Source organism: Symsagittifera roscoffensis, chromosome 5 (genome assembly GCF_963678635.1).
Source record: "Symsagittifera roscoffensis chromosome 5, txSymRosc1.1, whole genome shotgun sequence".
Taxonomy (NCBI): Eukaryota; Metazoa; Xenacoelomorpha; order Acoela; family Convolutidae; genus Symsagittifera; species Symsagittifera roscoffensis.
The window spans coordinates 13872341-13887474 of NC_087066.1; the positions used below are offsets into that span (position 1 = coordinate 13872341).

General features: G+C 35.8%; 1 protein-coding gene across 3 annotated transcripts in view; it reads right to left on the minus strand.

The window, feature by feature from the left end:
- Nucleotides 1-5916: 5916 nt before the first annotated feature.
- The window catches only part of LOC134845502 (plastin-3-like), a 410042-nt gene continuing 400824 nt past the window's right edge, over nucleotides 5917-15134 (minus strand). For all 3 annotated transcript variants that reach the window (XM_063862411.1, XM_063862409.1, XM_063862410.1), the window contains 6 exons: nucleotides 12868-12948; nucleotides 12247-12379; nucleotides 11383-11489; nucleotides 10760-11089; nucleotides 9792-9941; nucleotides 5917-6730 (listed from right to left, as the gene is read on the minus strand). In XM_063862411.1, the coding sequence (XP_063718481.1) occupies nucleotides 6578-6730; nucleotides 9792-9941; nucleotides 10760-11089; nucleotides 11383-11489; nucleotides 12247-12379; nucleotides 12868-12948 (954 nt within the window). In that variant the 3' untranslated portion in view covers nucleotides 5917-6577. The remainder of the gene's footprint in view (nucleotides 6731-9791; nucleotides 9942-10759; nucleotides 11090-11382; nucleotides 11490-12246; nucleotides 12380-12867; nucleotides 12949-15134) is intronic.

A 15134-nucleotide genomic window follows, 5' to 3' on the forward strand; every position in this document is an offset into this window, starting at 1 on the left:
CGTGTCTCTGACACCGACGCCATCTCCTATCAGAAAAGAAGCCCCATGAGTGTTGCGCACTCAGCAGAGGTTGAGAAAAAGAAAAAATATTCAGACGCGTGTCAGGAAAGACATATGTCTTTCACTCCTCTTGTCGTGTCTGTTGATGGGATGCTCGCTCCAGAATTTGCAAATTTCCTTCGGAGAATAGGAGAAGCATTATCTACGAAGTGGGAGAACCCCTATAGTAAAACTATGAGCTGGGTGAAGTGCCGGCTGTCTTTTGCCGTGCTCCGTGCTTCCAGTGTGCTTCCGAGGCACAAGGACCAAGTGGAGGAGTCTTGGCTCAGACCATGATTTCTTACCCTAGAGAAATATTTATGGATATTCTACAAAGAAGAAAAAATGGCTAGCTATTTGCAAACTCTGCCAGTAAGGTAAAACGTGGACCTAAACGAAACAAAAATGTTAAAAAATGAACCAAATAGATAATTGACTGATTTCATTAAAAAAAGAGTCTACATAATTGCCAAGAGACGCAAGTCAATTTTGACGCATTAACAGTCAATTTGAAAGAAAAAAAACGAATTTACCAACTAACAAGCCTCAATTTATAGAACGGACGCATTTTAGCTAGTATACAAAAAAAATTCATTAAACTTCCGACCCTGCCCAGGCTCGAACCCTCTTAATTGGATGCGGGTCTACTTCTCTACCTCTACGCTACAATTCCATGTTACCTTGAAGCTAAAGAGCTATTTGTAATATAACAGTCTGTGTTAATATCCTTAGCATTGGCAGTACTTAATAGCTGATTATTGATCAAAATGAACATTTTCAAAATGAAAACATTTTGTCGCAACAAAATTGCAACTTAGCTTAAAAAAAAGAGAGTTCATACTATAAAAGCTTTGCTTGTGTAATCATGCAAATATCCTGTATTGAATTTCCGCTGGCTCAATATGCCTGGTTTAGCAACGGAAAAACTTTCGACAAAGAAACAAAATCGACAAACTTTTAGCAGACACCAGTTGCTCCGAAAATATTATTAACAAATTTTTATCATTTCAATATTGTATTGAATCTTGGCTGGCGCAAGCTAGCATTTCAAGAAATGTGATAAACGATTTTTAGTTCTTGTTAAATGCTAAACCTGACAAGATGTCACTGCTCAACCACGAGCTGAGCAGTTGTTCAGTTAAAGTCTTCCGAAGACATTTATTTGAAACCCAACTTAGGCTTCAATGTAATTTTTACAAGCTAAAGCGCGCAATTTCTTTATTTATATCAAAGAAGCGCCAAAAATTAGATGCAAAAAGCAGCTCACCAGGACATGAAAAAACACTGAAGGGACCATTAAGCATCAGCAAAATAAGCAACACCAGTTGATCCGAAAAAAAAATAATTAATGTTATAAAAATCTTTCATCATTTCAATATTCTGTATTGAATATCGACTGGCGCAACCTAGCAGTTCAAGAAATGTGGTGAACGATTTTTAGTTCTTTTTCTATTCTAAACCTGACAAGATGTCACTGTTCACTTAAAACATTTTCATTTCCTTCAAAGCGTTGAAATGCCAATTTAGCGAAAATCCTTTTCAAGACTTGTACCCTTTTCAAAATTTGAAACCTTTTCAAAACTTGAGAAAAAATTCAATGATGAATACTTGAACTTTGAGTTTGTATTTATAGTCAGAAAACTCACTTGAAGCAATTTTTGTGATCAAATACGGGAAATTCAAATTTGAATTGGTGAGACCGATAATAGACAAAATAGACGTCTAGTTGCAAAATTACATCACTGATTTAATAAAATCACTCATAGGGTAGAACAGGACCATCATCATTAAGGGAGGAAACTAAGCGCACTAAATTTGATAAGCTACTAATTAAATCACAGCTATTTTTTGTACATACAGAGAACGAGCGTCAATTTAACGCAGCAGCAGCACACTTAAACCCATTGGCAAGGCAAGCTTAAACAAAATATTTGCAAAATTATTTCAAAAAGGAATGATAATTGATTCTCGGGAATGATTTAGCAGCACAGTTATATGACGAAAACCATTTTTCGACATGACAATACGTTTATACGCAATTTACAAAATATTTCAGTCAACTTTACAAAATTCAGTACAATTTAGATTTACAATATTTTCGTTTCATTTGAGTTATGCCATAACTTTCAAGAGCGGGAGCGTTTAACTTCCAAAGTGCCCGGAAGAGTTCGTGACCGGATTTTTTGCATTATTGGTGCCTTAAATTACACTTTTCCAAAATCTCAGTTCTGCTGAAACTTGTGTCTTTTAAAGAATCTGCTCGCTCCAGAATTTGCAAATTTCCTTCGGAGAATAGGAGAAGCATTATCTACGAAGTGGAAGAACCCCTATAGTAAAACTATGAGCTGGGTGAAGTGCCGGCTGTCTTTTGCCGTGCTCCGTGCTTCCAGTGTGCTTCCGAGGCACAAGGACCAAGTGGAGGAGTCTTGGCTCAGACCATGATTTCTTACCCTAGAGAAATATTTATGGATATTCTACAAAGAAGAAAAAATGGCTAGCTATTTGCAAACTCTGCCAGTAAGGTAAAACGTGGACCTAAACGAAACAAAAATGTTAAAAAATGAACCAAATAGATAATTGACTGATTTCATTTAAAAAAAGAGTCTACATAATTGCCAAGAGACGCAAGTCAATTTTGACGCATTAACAGTCAATTTGAAAGAAAAAAAACAAATTTACCAACTAACAAGCCTCAATTTATAGAACGGACGCATTTTAGCTAGTATACAAAAAAAATTCATTAAACATCCGACCCTGCCCAGGCTCGAACCCTCTTAATTGGATGCGGGTCTACTTCTCTACCTCTACGCTACAATTCCATGTTACCTTGAAGCTAAAGAGCTATTTGTAATATAACAGTCTGTGTTAATATCCTTAGCATTGGCAGTACTTAATAGCTGATTATTGATCAAAATGAACACTTTCAAAATGAAAACATTTTGTCGCAACAAAATTGCAACTTAGGTTAAAAAAAAGAGAGTTCATACTATAAAAGCTTTGCTTGTGTAATCATGCAAATATCCTGTATTGAATTTCCGCTGGCTCAATATGCCTGTTTTAGCAACGGAAAAACTTTCGACAAAGAAACAAAATCGACAAACTTTTAGCAGACACCAGTTGCTCCGAAAAAATTATTAACAAATTTTTATCATTTCAATATTGTATTGAATCTTGGCTGGCGCAAGCTAGCATTTCAAGAAATGTGATGAACGATTTTTAGTTCTTGTTAAATGCTAAACCTGACAAGATGTCACTGCTCAACCACGAGCTGAGCAGTTGTTCAGTTAAAGTCTTCCGAAGACATTTATTTGAAACCCAACTTAGGCTTCAATGTAATTTTTACAAGCTAAAGCGCGCAATTTCTTTATTTATATCAAAGAAGCGCCAAAAATTAGATGCAAAAAGCAGCTCACCAGGACATGAAAAAACACTGAAGGGACCATTAAGCATCAGCAAAATAAGCAACACCAGTTGATCCGAAAAACAAATAATGTTATAAAAATCTTTCATCATTTCAATATTCTGTATTGAATATCGACTGGCGCAACCTAGCAGTTCAAGAAATGTGGTGAACAATTTTTAGTTCTTTTTCTATTCTAAACCTGACAAGATGTCACTGTTCACTTAAAACATTTTCATTTCCTTCAAAGCGTTGAAATGCCAATTTAGCGAAAATCCTTTTCAAGACTTGTACCCTTTTCAAACTTTGAAACCTTTTCAAAACTTGAGAAAAAATTCAATGATGAATACTTGAACTTTGAGTTTGTATTTATAGTCAGAAAACTCACTTGAAGCAATTTTTGTGATCAAATACGGGAAATTCAAATTTGAATTGGTGAGACCGATAATAGACAAAATAGACGTCTAGTTGCAAAATTACATCACTGATTTAATAAAATCACTCATAGGGTAGAACAGGACCATCATCATTAAGGGAGGAAACTAAGCGCACTAAATTTGATAAGCTACTAATTAAATCACAGCTATTTTTTGTACATACAGAGAACGAGCGTCAATTTAACGCAGCAGCAGCACACTTAAACCCATTGGCAAGGCAAGCTTAAACAAAATATTTGCAAAATTATTTCAAAAAGGAATGATAATTGATTCTCGGGAATGATTTAGCAGCACAGTTATATGACGAAAACCATTTTTCGACATGACAATACGTTTATACGCAATTTACAAAATATTTCAGCCAACTTTACAAAATTCAGTACAATTTAGATTTACAATATTTTCGTTTCATTTGAGTTATGCCATAACTTTCAAGAGCGGGAGCGTTTAACTTCCAAAGTGCCCGGAAGAGTTCGTGACCGGATTTTTTGCATTATTGGTGCCTTAAATTACACTTTTCCAAATTCTCAGTTCTGCTGAAACTTGTGTCTTTTAAAGAATCTGCTCGCTCCAGAATTTGCAAATTTCCTTCGGAGAATAGGAGAAGCATTATCTACGAAGTGGGAGAACCCCTATAGTAAAACTATGAGCTGGGTGAAGTGCCGGCTGTCTTTTGCCGTGCTCCGTGCTTCCAGTGTGCTTCCGAGGCACAAGGACCAAGTGGAGGAGTCTTGGCTCAGACCATGATTTCTTACCCTAGAGAAATATTTATGGATATTCTACAAAGAAGAAAAAATGGCTAGCTATTTGCAAACTCTGCCAGTAAGGTAAAACGTGGACCTAAACGAAACAAAAATGTTAAAAAATGAACCAAATAGATAATTGACTGATTTCATTAAAAAAAAGAGTCTACATAATTGCCAAGAGACGCAAGTCAATTTTGACGCATTAACAGTCAATTTGAAAGAAAAAAAACGAATTTACCAACTAACAAGCCTCAATTTATAGAACGGACGCATTTTAGCTAGTATACAAAAAAAATTCATTAAACATCCGACCCTGCCCAGGCTCGAACCCTCTTAATTGGATGCGGGTCTACTTCTCTACCTCTACGCTACAATTCCATGTTACCTTGAAGCTAAAGAGCTATTTGTAATATAACAGTCTGTGTTAATATCCTTAGCATTGGCAGTACTTAATAGCTGATTATTGATCAAAATGAACACTTTCAAAATGAAAACATTTTGTCGCAACAAAATTGCAACTTAGGTTAAAAAAAAGAGAGTTCATACTATAAAAGCTTTGCTTGTGTAATCATGCAAATATCCTGTATTGAATTTCCGCTGGCTCAATATGCCTGTTTTAGCAACGGAAAAACTTTCGACAAAGAAACAAAATCGACAAACTTTTAGCAGACACCAGTTGCTCCGAAAAAATTATTAACAAATTTTTATCATTTCAATATTGTATTGAATCTTGGCTGGCGCAAGCTAGCATTTCAAGAAATGTGATGAACGATTTTTAGTTCTTGTTAAATGCTAAACCTGACAAGATGTCACTGCTCAACCACGAGCTGAGCAGTTGTTCAGTTAAAGTCTTCCGAAGACATTTATTTGAAACCCAACTTAGGCTTCAATGTAATTTTTACAAGCTAAAGCGCGCAATTTCTTTATTTATATCAAAGAAGCGCCAAAAATTAGATGCAAAAAGCAGCTCACCAGGACATGAAAAAACACTGAAGGGACCATTAAGCATCAGCAAAATAAGCAACACCAGTTGATCCGAAAAACAAATAATGTTATAAAAATCTTTCATCATTTCAATATTCTGTATTGAATATCGACTGGCGCAACCTAGCAGTTCAAGAAATGTGGTGAACGATTTTTAGTTTTTTTTCTATTCTAAACCTGACAAGATGTCACTGTTCACTTAAAACATTTTCATTTCCTTCAAAGCGTTGAAATGCCAATTTAGCGAAAATCCTTTTCAAGACTTGTACCCTTTTCAAAATTTGAAACCTTTTCAAAACTTGAGAAAAAATTCAATGATGAATACTTGAACTTTGAGTTTGTATTTATAGTCAGAAAACTCACTTGAAGCAATTTTTGTGATCAAATACGGGAAATTCAAATTTGAATTGGTGAGACCGATAATAGACAAAATAGACGTCTAGTTGCAAAATTACATCACTGATTTAATAAAATCACTCATAGGGTAGAACAGGACCATCATCATTAAGGGAGGAAACTAAGCGCACTAAATTTGATAAGCTACTAATTAAATCACAGCTATTTTTTGTACATACAGAGAACGAGCGTCAATTTAACGCAGCAGCAGCACACTTAAACCCATTGGCAAGGCAAGCTTAAACAAAATATTTGCAAAATTATTTCAAAAAGGAATGATAATTGATTCTCGGGAATGATTTAGCAGCACAGTTATATGACGAAAACCATTTTTCGACATGACAATACGTTTATACGCAATTTACAAAATATTTCAGCCAACTTTACAAAATTCAGTACAATTTAGATTTACAATATTTTCGTTTCATTTGAGTTATGCCATAACTTTCAAGAGCGGGAGCGTTTAACTTCCAAAGTGCCCGGAAGAGTTCGTGACCGGATTTTTTGCATTATTGGTGCCTTAAATTACACTTTTCCAAATTCTCAGTTCTGCTGAAACTTGTGTCTTTTAAAGACTACTTGTTCTGCAATGCTCGTGTCATGAGACATGCAAAGACAGTGAGTACCATTTTAGGTTTGACCTCCACAATATCATCGGGTAGTGCGTAGATTCTGGCTCCCACTTTCCTGCCCCAATTGATAGCAAGTTTCGCGTTGTTGAACTTAGCCTAAAAACGAACACGCGTTGGAAAAGGATTTTAACAATGCTAGAAAAGAACAAGCCGCAATTACAAAACATTCAAAGCTGCAAACTGTTTATTAACAAATCAACCATACAACTCCCCCCCCCAAAAAAAATAAATCGATTTAGGAGGGAGAAAATATGGATTTTTCACAAGCTAAATTTGAGTATAGCCTAGAATCGTTCAAATTTAACCGTATTACTAGAAAAAATATTGAATTTAAATATTAATTTGTTTAATCAACAGCATACAAATGCAATCCCGCATAAAAATGTAAAAATCATTTATTCATTTTCGAATTTGTATGAAATGCATACTTTTTACAATTATTTTTCTGAGAGGGGGAGAGAGAGATTCGTTTTTAACTATCAAGAAATAACTCCTGGGGATTGATTTAACCAGACCATTTGACTGATGACACTTTAATTGCTTCTAGATATCAGTAAAATTTTCTTTTCCGGCTAAAACGCTAATTATCAATTCTGCTTTCTTAATTTACTTTTCATTTTATTGTTTTATTCAACGTTAGGTGACTTTATTTTCAAATTTAGCAAACATGCAAGCTAAGGATGCATTTATTTCCTTAGGAATTAGCATTATATTTGGCTTAAAGCACATGATCTTCCGAAGACGTTAATTTGACACCCAATTTAGGCTTCGATTTGTTTTTTACAACAAACCAATGAGCAATTTCTTTATTTATATCAAAGAGACGCCAAAATTTAGATGCAAGGAACAATTTACCAGGAAATGAAAGAATATTGAGGGGACCATTAAGCATCAGCAAAATAAGCTAAAACTACATTTTGCACGCAAATAACTAAGCTACAAAACTGTTTGGCAAAGACAGGCAGCCGCTAAACAATGTCATGGCAACGATTGCAGCAAAAACAGTTATCATTTGTCAACAAACCTCATACTGTGAAATATAAAACCATGAAGAAGACTAATTAGTTAAAATGATTGAAGTAAAGATAGCCAGAAATCTTTGAAAGTCTAGAGAAAAGTCTGAAAAAAAAACTCGACAGATGAAGAAATAAATCAGATACTATTTACTAAAATCTGTCGTTTAACGCTGGTGTTTAAAAACAGTGCTGATTTATAACATAGCTAACTGACAATTGAAAAAGAGTAGAGTAATGAACGCAAGGAAAATGCAAAAAAAAACTGATTTGTTTTTTCGAATCGAAAACATTCAACTTTTGAATTTTGAAGAAAAAAAAAATATGGTCTTAAAGCTCTTTGAGCTTGTAGAACAATTTATGATATACACGTTTTTGTTAAAACTAACCCAATTTGAGAACATAGCCAATCGAAGATTGGAAAAGAGTAATGAATGCAAGTAAACATTAAAAAAACAATGACTTTGTTGAAAAAATCGCAACTTTCGAATTTCAAAGAAAAAATCGATGCCCGTTAAGCTCTTTGAATTTCTAGAACGATTTATGCTTGGCGCTTTTTCGATAACAATAACCCAACTTGAGAAAACTGGATCGACAGGTAAAGTTTTTATTCCGCTGTAAATCTAAAAATTGAATTCCACTTTCGAAACTAGAAATCGTTCTCAAATTTTTGCGCCATTTGCACGTTTGTATTTGGAGAGAGCTATTTACGTCACTTTCAGCAGATAAATTTCAATTGAACTCAAAAAAAGCATATAAACCTAAGTGCATCAATATTTTAAGACTTTTTCCTGAAAAAAAAGCAGCAAGATCTATATAAGAGTCTTCACTACGTTGATTAAACTGGATCAACTTTATTTCGCCGGGAAATCTGATAATTAATTTCCATTGTCGAAATTAGCAGTCAATAACGTTTTTCGTGATCTTTGCACTTTTGCTGTTTGATAGTGGAATCTGTCTTCTTCTTAACAATGGAAATGCACTGAACTTGAAAAAAATTCACAAGTCAAACCACGAAAAATGAAAACTGAGCGTGAACAAATTTTTTGACTTTTTCTCGAAAACAAAAAAAATCACTTATAAAAGAGATTTATAAAAGAGTACACACTACGTCCATAACTCTTAATTATAAGGACATAACAAACAAAACTGGAAATTTATAAAGCATTTTTCTTAATTTGGGTTAAGGCTGAACGAAAAAGGAAGAAGACAAAACTTGCTGAGAATTTTACCAGATACAAAATGGTGCAATTTTCCGTTCTTCGGGCCCAAAATTTTACCACAAAAATAATCAATTTTGGCTTTTTTTTTTAATCAAAAATTACGCTAAAACTGTCGGTTCCATTGTCATCAAAACTATATATAGTGAGCCTCTTATGTAGCTCAACAAAGTTAACACCGAGGCGAAATTGCGCTTCACACTTGCGAGAACACGACAAAATGTGTAAGCTCTTATTTTAGTCCAACTTGAAAAAAAAATCCCCTTTTAAATTTTTTCGTTTTGTGTGGATAAATCAAATCAGCGTTGTATACTGCATCCTTAAAAGTAACACAGAGGCAAAAAAACTCGAGATGTTTTCAAAAGTTAGTGTCTTCAGATGTGTGTCAAAAATATTTACCGCGCTGTTTAATTAGAAGACACTAACTTTTGAAAACATTTTGAGTTACTTTTAAGGATGTGTAAATATTTTTGACACACATCTGAATTAATAATGCAAGCTCAGAAACACCAAGTATAAATAAGTCAAAACATAGCCAATAGAGAGCTGATAAGGTGTCAATGAACTCAAGATAACCAAAAAATTGCTTCGCACCACTTGCAAAAAAACTCGCACCAATTGAAATGAATGAAAGAAAATAAAATATTGCAAAAAGAATTCAAAAAATTGTTTTATTTAAAAACTTATAAAAACTGCAGAGATAGCCGAAAAAATTCTCCAGCGAAACTAACTGAACCTTATAATTCAGTAAAACAACGAAACTAACTGAACCTTAAGAAATTAAAAGGAGCATTGGTCTCGCAAGTCGGCAAGTGTAATAAATTAAACCACAATTAGACGCGCGAGTTCAATCGAAAACAGGTCTCGAAACATTAATTTAGCATCGCTAGCTGTGCATAATTTCGAGTTCATTTGTGTACTCACCGCGGAGTCAGAAGCACAGTCTAGATTGACAAGAGTGTAGTCGACCACTCTGGGCTTGATGGCGTCTATGAGGTCAATGATGGGCAGGGAGGTAGAGATGGAGGAGTCCTTGAAGGAGGACACACTGCTCTGCTTACCACTCTGCGACAACTGACACAAAGCACAACAAATTATCACTGTTAATTTAACTTTTAACCGAGCAAAATAAGCTCAAACTTATCTACCAATATTCCAGCGTAACGGTCAAAACCTAAAATTCCAAAAGAATTTTCTTAAATCCGTGACTCTTATTCCATGCATATATTTATTCAACAGATTTAGGGGGGCGGTGGGACGCCCGTTGACCCAGGGGCGGATTTAGAGGGGGGAAGGGGGTGAGTACTATTTTGAGATATCCATATTTGGTGACGGACCCTAAAATTTTTCAAAATTTTGAGGGTGGAGCGCGCGCCAAAAAACGCGATTTTTTGGTCAACATTTTCCAAAAAGAGCCTAAAATGCCTTTTTTTGCCTGTTTTTCAAAAATCTTTGGGGGAGCTTGGAAATTCACTTTGTTCGACCTTAAAATCACCTCGAGAAAATCCTAGATCCGCCCCCTGCTCCGACCCAAAGTGTCTCCCCTTTGTACTATTTTGAGAAATCCATTTTGGCTGACTGACCCTAAATTTTTTCTAAAGGCGCCCTGGGCGCCAAAATATACTAATTTTGAGGGGGAGCGCGCGCCGACAAAACGCAATTTTTTGGTCGAAATTTTCCAAAAAAAAGCCTAAAAACGCCTTTTTGGCCTGTTTCTTCAAAATTTAGCCTGCGGCACATAAAATTTGGTCAAAATCAGGTCTATATAGTGTTCTGGGAGTGCTGAGAAAAATCGTTCGGCCGACCTAAAAAACAGGTCGACAAGTTTTTCGAATTTTTTTTTGAAAACCCCCCCCCCCCCCCCCCCCCCCCCCAATTGTAGATCTACTCACCTTATTATTCACGAACTCAATGATTGACTTGTCGATATCCTTCTGTGTATCTCCGGATCCATCCTCCTGTGACTGCTGCAATGACAGCAGAATCTTCCCAGTGTAGGCCCTCATAAGCTGCCAAATCAAACCCAACTTCAGGGTATTGTCCTCTTCGCTCTGGTCGAACAGATTGTCCCCGCCAATGCCCACTGTCTTCAATTTCAGTCTGTCACCCTTGGCATATCCGACTGCGTACTGACAGTTCTGTCGTTTGAATATCTCCATTTTGATCGGAGGTTTCTTGATGTTTTTCCACTCGACCACGCCTGGGGCGATCTGGTCTTCAATCTAAACAACAAAAGGGATAGGTTACTATGATAACATGATCGACATGTACGTATTTTACACATGTATGTATATAAACTCAAAACCAGTCAAACCTCACGCCATTTGAATTAAAATTTGGATGATTTTGTAGATGTTATATTACTGTTACTTAACTATAAGGCGACAGTTCTGAATTCAATGGCTGGTTTACAGGGTGGCTGGTTTATTCTACGCTACCTACCTTTCAGTTTCTCGTCGCGGGGTCTACCTTCCATTAAGATCTGATTTAAAAATTGAATTTGTTGGGAACTTACTGCTAGGATGACAAGTCCGTCTGTGACGTCATAGAACAGATGATTGACAAAATGGAGGGGCACTCCGAACGCCTTCAGGCCCAGACTGTTAATCCAGTTACGGAAGGCTGAAAAAGACGACACGAATTTTTTAAGTCAAGGGCCTATGATAAAGAATTTAAAAATACGGATTCCCTGTCATGCAAAACAAACATAGCCAACTGACAGTTGGAAAAGAGAAATGAACGCAAAGAAACAAAAAAACTGACTTCGTTTTTTAAAAAAGCTTCAACTGTCGATTTTAAAGAAAATATTATGTCCTTAACGCTCTTTGAATTTCAAGAACAATTTATGATTCGTACTTTTTTGTTAAAATTAAGTTAACTTGAGAAAACTGGATCAATAGTCGCCGATATACTAACTTTAATGGAGAGCGCGTCGAAAAAAAAAACGCTATTTTCTTTATGATAACTTTCTAAAAAGTACCCAAAAACGGCGTTCGCCCCCCCCCCCCCTAAATTTGCCCCTAGTTACAGTAGTGTTTCAAAATTGAAACTTAAAGGTGGGGGAAAAGTGGAAAAGAGCCAAAATAGGGTCTTTACTGTGCTCTGGGATCGCCCGAAAATCAATTTGATTGACCTAAAAAAAATCGAAAAAATCCCCTCGAGAAAATCCTAGATCCGCCCCAGTATGAGCGCACATCTGTAGTTATAAGAGCATTTCAAAACTGTTTCTTAAGTGCGTTTTTATATTAAAAAATCGCCCAGACCTATATAAAAGTCTTCAATACGTTCATTACTCTTAATAAACATCTTGCTAGCAGTATGATTTTTCCATTTATTGAAACGCAACGAAATGAAAGTATTCAACAGTTCTCTATCTCACTTTTCTCCTCTCTGGTTTCCTGGACTATTGAGTCCATCTCGATGGGTTCCCTGGCTCCATCCAGGGCTGGGTAGTTGTTGAACAGATTGGCTACAAATGCCAGATTCAGTTTCGGGTTTCCATCAACTATGTCCTAAGCAACAACAAAGTTATTTAGAACGCATGTTCGAGCAAACAAGACGCATGTTCGGGCAAAAATAGCACAAAAGTAATCCACTGTTTAGACTTTCTAGCCGCTTTAATCGTCAGAAGATCTTCGTTGAATTATATCAGACGCTTAATGGGCTATCATGCAAGAATGACGCTACAAAGCTCTCTCAAAGAGCACGTAATAATCTCTTGAATATCTGAGCATTGAGAAATTAACTCTTTAACTCTTTTTTCATCTTGCGACCTTTCTAGAAAGACGAAAGCCATTAAATATTGAAAACAGTGACAGTAGTTTTGTGACGATTAGGTAGCAAAAAGTAGACATGTCATAAAAAAACGTCGTCAGCCAATCATAATCGAGAAAAGAAAACATTTCGTACATTTGTTCTCTTATCTCGATTCTGATTGGCTCACGACGTGTCTACTTTAGGTCATGTCTAATTTTTGACCACAATCTTTTTGAGACTTTACCGTCGGTGCAATGAATGCCCTGCACTTGAGAACATCAGCAGTGTCCAAGGTCATCTCAGCTCGTCTGTGGAAATCGGTCTCCTGAAAAACATACAGTTCAAGAGATGTGATCACAAAGACAAATTTTCAGATTTAAACCATGCATTTATTCAATAACTGGCGTGAAACTCAAGTTATTCAGCTTCTTCTTGATTAGCCACCTACCGCAAGCCCTAAGAAATTTGAAAAAAAAGAAAACATTAAAAAAATGGTCAGCATCACAACTAACATAGGATAAAAATGAAGACAGGAAAAAATTGGATGAGCTGGATGGATTGGATGGAAAATAACTGAATTTTAAAAAATATTTTTTTCCAACTTTTGCCTCATTTCAAAAATGCTAAATTGACGAAAATACGAGTATAAATAATTTCTGGCGAATTGATGCTTTTCCGATTTTTTCTTTTTTTTCTCATGTCAACATATGCATTAGCATTGAAACTTGCTGCTATTTTCAAATTTGACATGAAAAAATATTTCAAATTCAAATTTCATAATTTCGAGGAGAGGGGATAACAAAAAAAACATTATTCGGGGGTTAAAATGTCCCTTTTTTTAAATGAACCGGATTTTGGTCAGTCAATGACATCATAATAACGTGTACATAGTTTCGAAAAGGATCAATTGAAATTGGTTGGAACTGGCAAAATTTATCTATCTTCATGGAAAGTCAAATGCATGAATTAGTAATACTATCACTGAATTTAAATTTTTACGATAACATCTCAAAATCAAAAAAGAAAAACATTTATTCAGATCGAAAAAGGTAAAACTCTTCGATGATTATTTTGACTGGCCAGCAAAAAATAGACCATACGTAATATGGACAACAGTGTCTCTCAGCTTGATGGCAATGTTCACATCTGCGACAAATTTACAAGCAGTAATAAAAACCAACTAACAGTGGTTAAACACAAAACTATTTTCTACTCGCCACATGAAAACTCAACAGCACATGCATCCCAATTTGATGACAACAAGCAATGAGAAAATAGTCCTATAATTTCCAAGTTGCCGAAAAAACATGCAGCAGAGCCAACCATGATATATATGCTACTCACTAAAGGAGGATATTGAGTTAGGACTGGTATGTAACTCATAGAGTAATTTCGGATAGGGTACACCGTCTGCTCGTCACGCTATCTTATTTTCGGCCGGATAGATTCGTGCAACTTCTTAGTCTAATACCGATCCTAATCTTACTCTTATACTATCTAGTCTCAGGTTGTTTAACTAGTCTCTGCTAGGCTCAATAGATCTAGGGTATACTGGTTTATTGCGGCTGCTGAAGTGCTCGGGAGAGTCCAACTAATTTCTAAGTTAAATTCAAATCTCTCTGGTGCTGAAATTACAAGTAACTTCAGCACTTACAAATAAGTGGGTTGTTAGTTAGATGGATCATGATTGGTTAATATTAAATACTTTACATTGGTAAAACATTTAATTTATCCAATCATAAAATATAGTTTAGATCAGGTTCCACCCATCCGGGTTTTACAGAGTTTTTTAGAACAGTTCTTTTGTAGTTCAAGGATGGATGATGGACGTTGGTATTTGGCGAACATCATTTTTCTTTTGTTTCCTTTTTGTTAAGGAAGTTCCAGGGATCTGGAATTGAGGACACAAGACGTTGTGTTCTTCTTGTGACAACGACTGAGTCTCTGCAACAGCATCAATTCTGGTTTCAGAATGGTTGGCTATGTCAGGTTTTTCTGTTCTTCGGAGAGAACTTCTTTTGTGTTTGATCTAGCTCGGGAATGGCGTGGAGATTGTGCGTGGAGGGGATGCCTGGTTACTCGGATCTGTACGTATACTTGAACATCGAGGTGGTCATTGGTCTAGTTCAATGAAGTCCTTTTCTGCGAGGTCAAGTCGTACTCTAAATCCTTTGAGTTGTGATTGTGAGCGGCATATCGATTATAGTTGGTCATTCTCTCTCGAGTGTAGTGAGGTCGTCTTGTCTTTTGATGTTCGTCCTTGGTGTTGTATTCTGATCTATATATTGCATCATGTGATTTTACATTTTATAAAACTTTTATTAATTTAATATTTTTTAATTATGATTTTAGTTAGTTGTTTTCACAAAAGCTTTTTGTTTTAGTTCGGTTATTTTGAAGAGTTACTCACCCTTGAGTAGCTCTTATTAAAAATAAAGGTGTGGTCACAAAGCGTGGATGTAGCACGGTGGGTTAGGCCGGCTATAGAGCATGCTCAGGACGTCCTTTCCT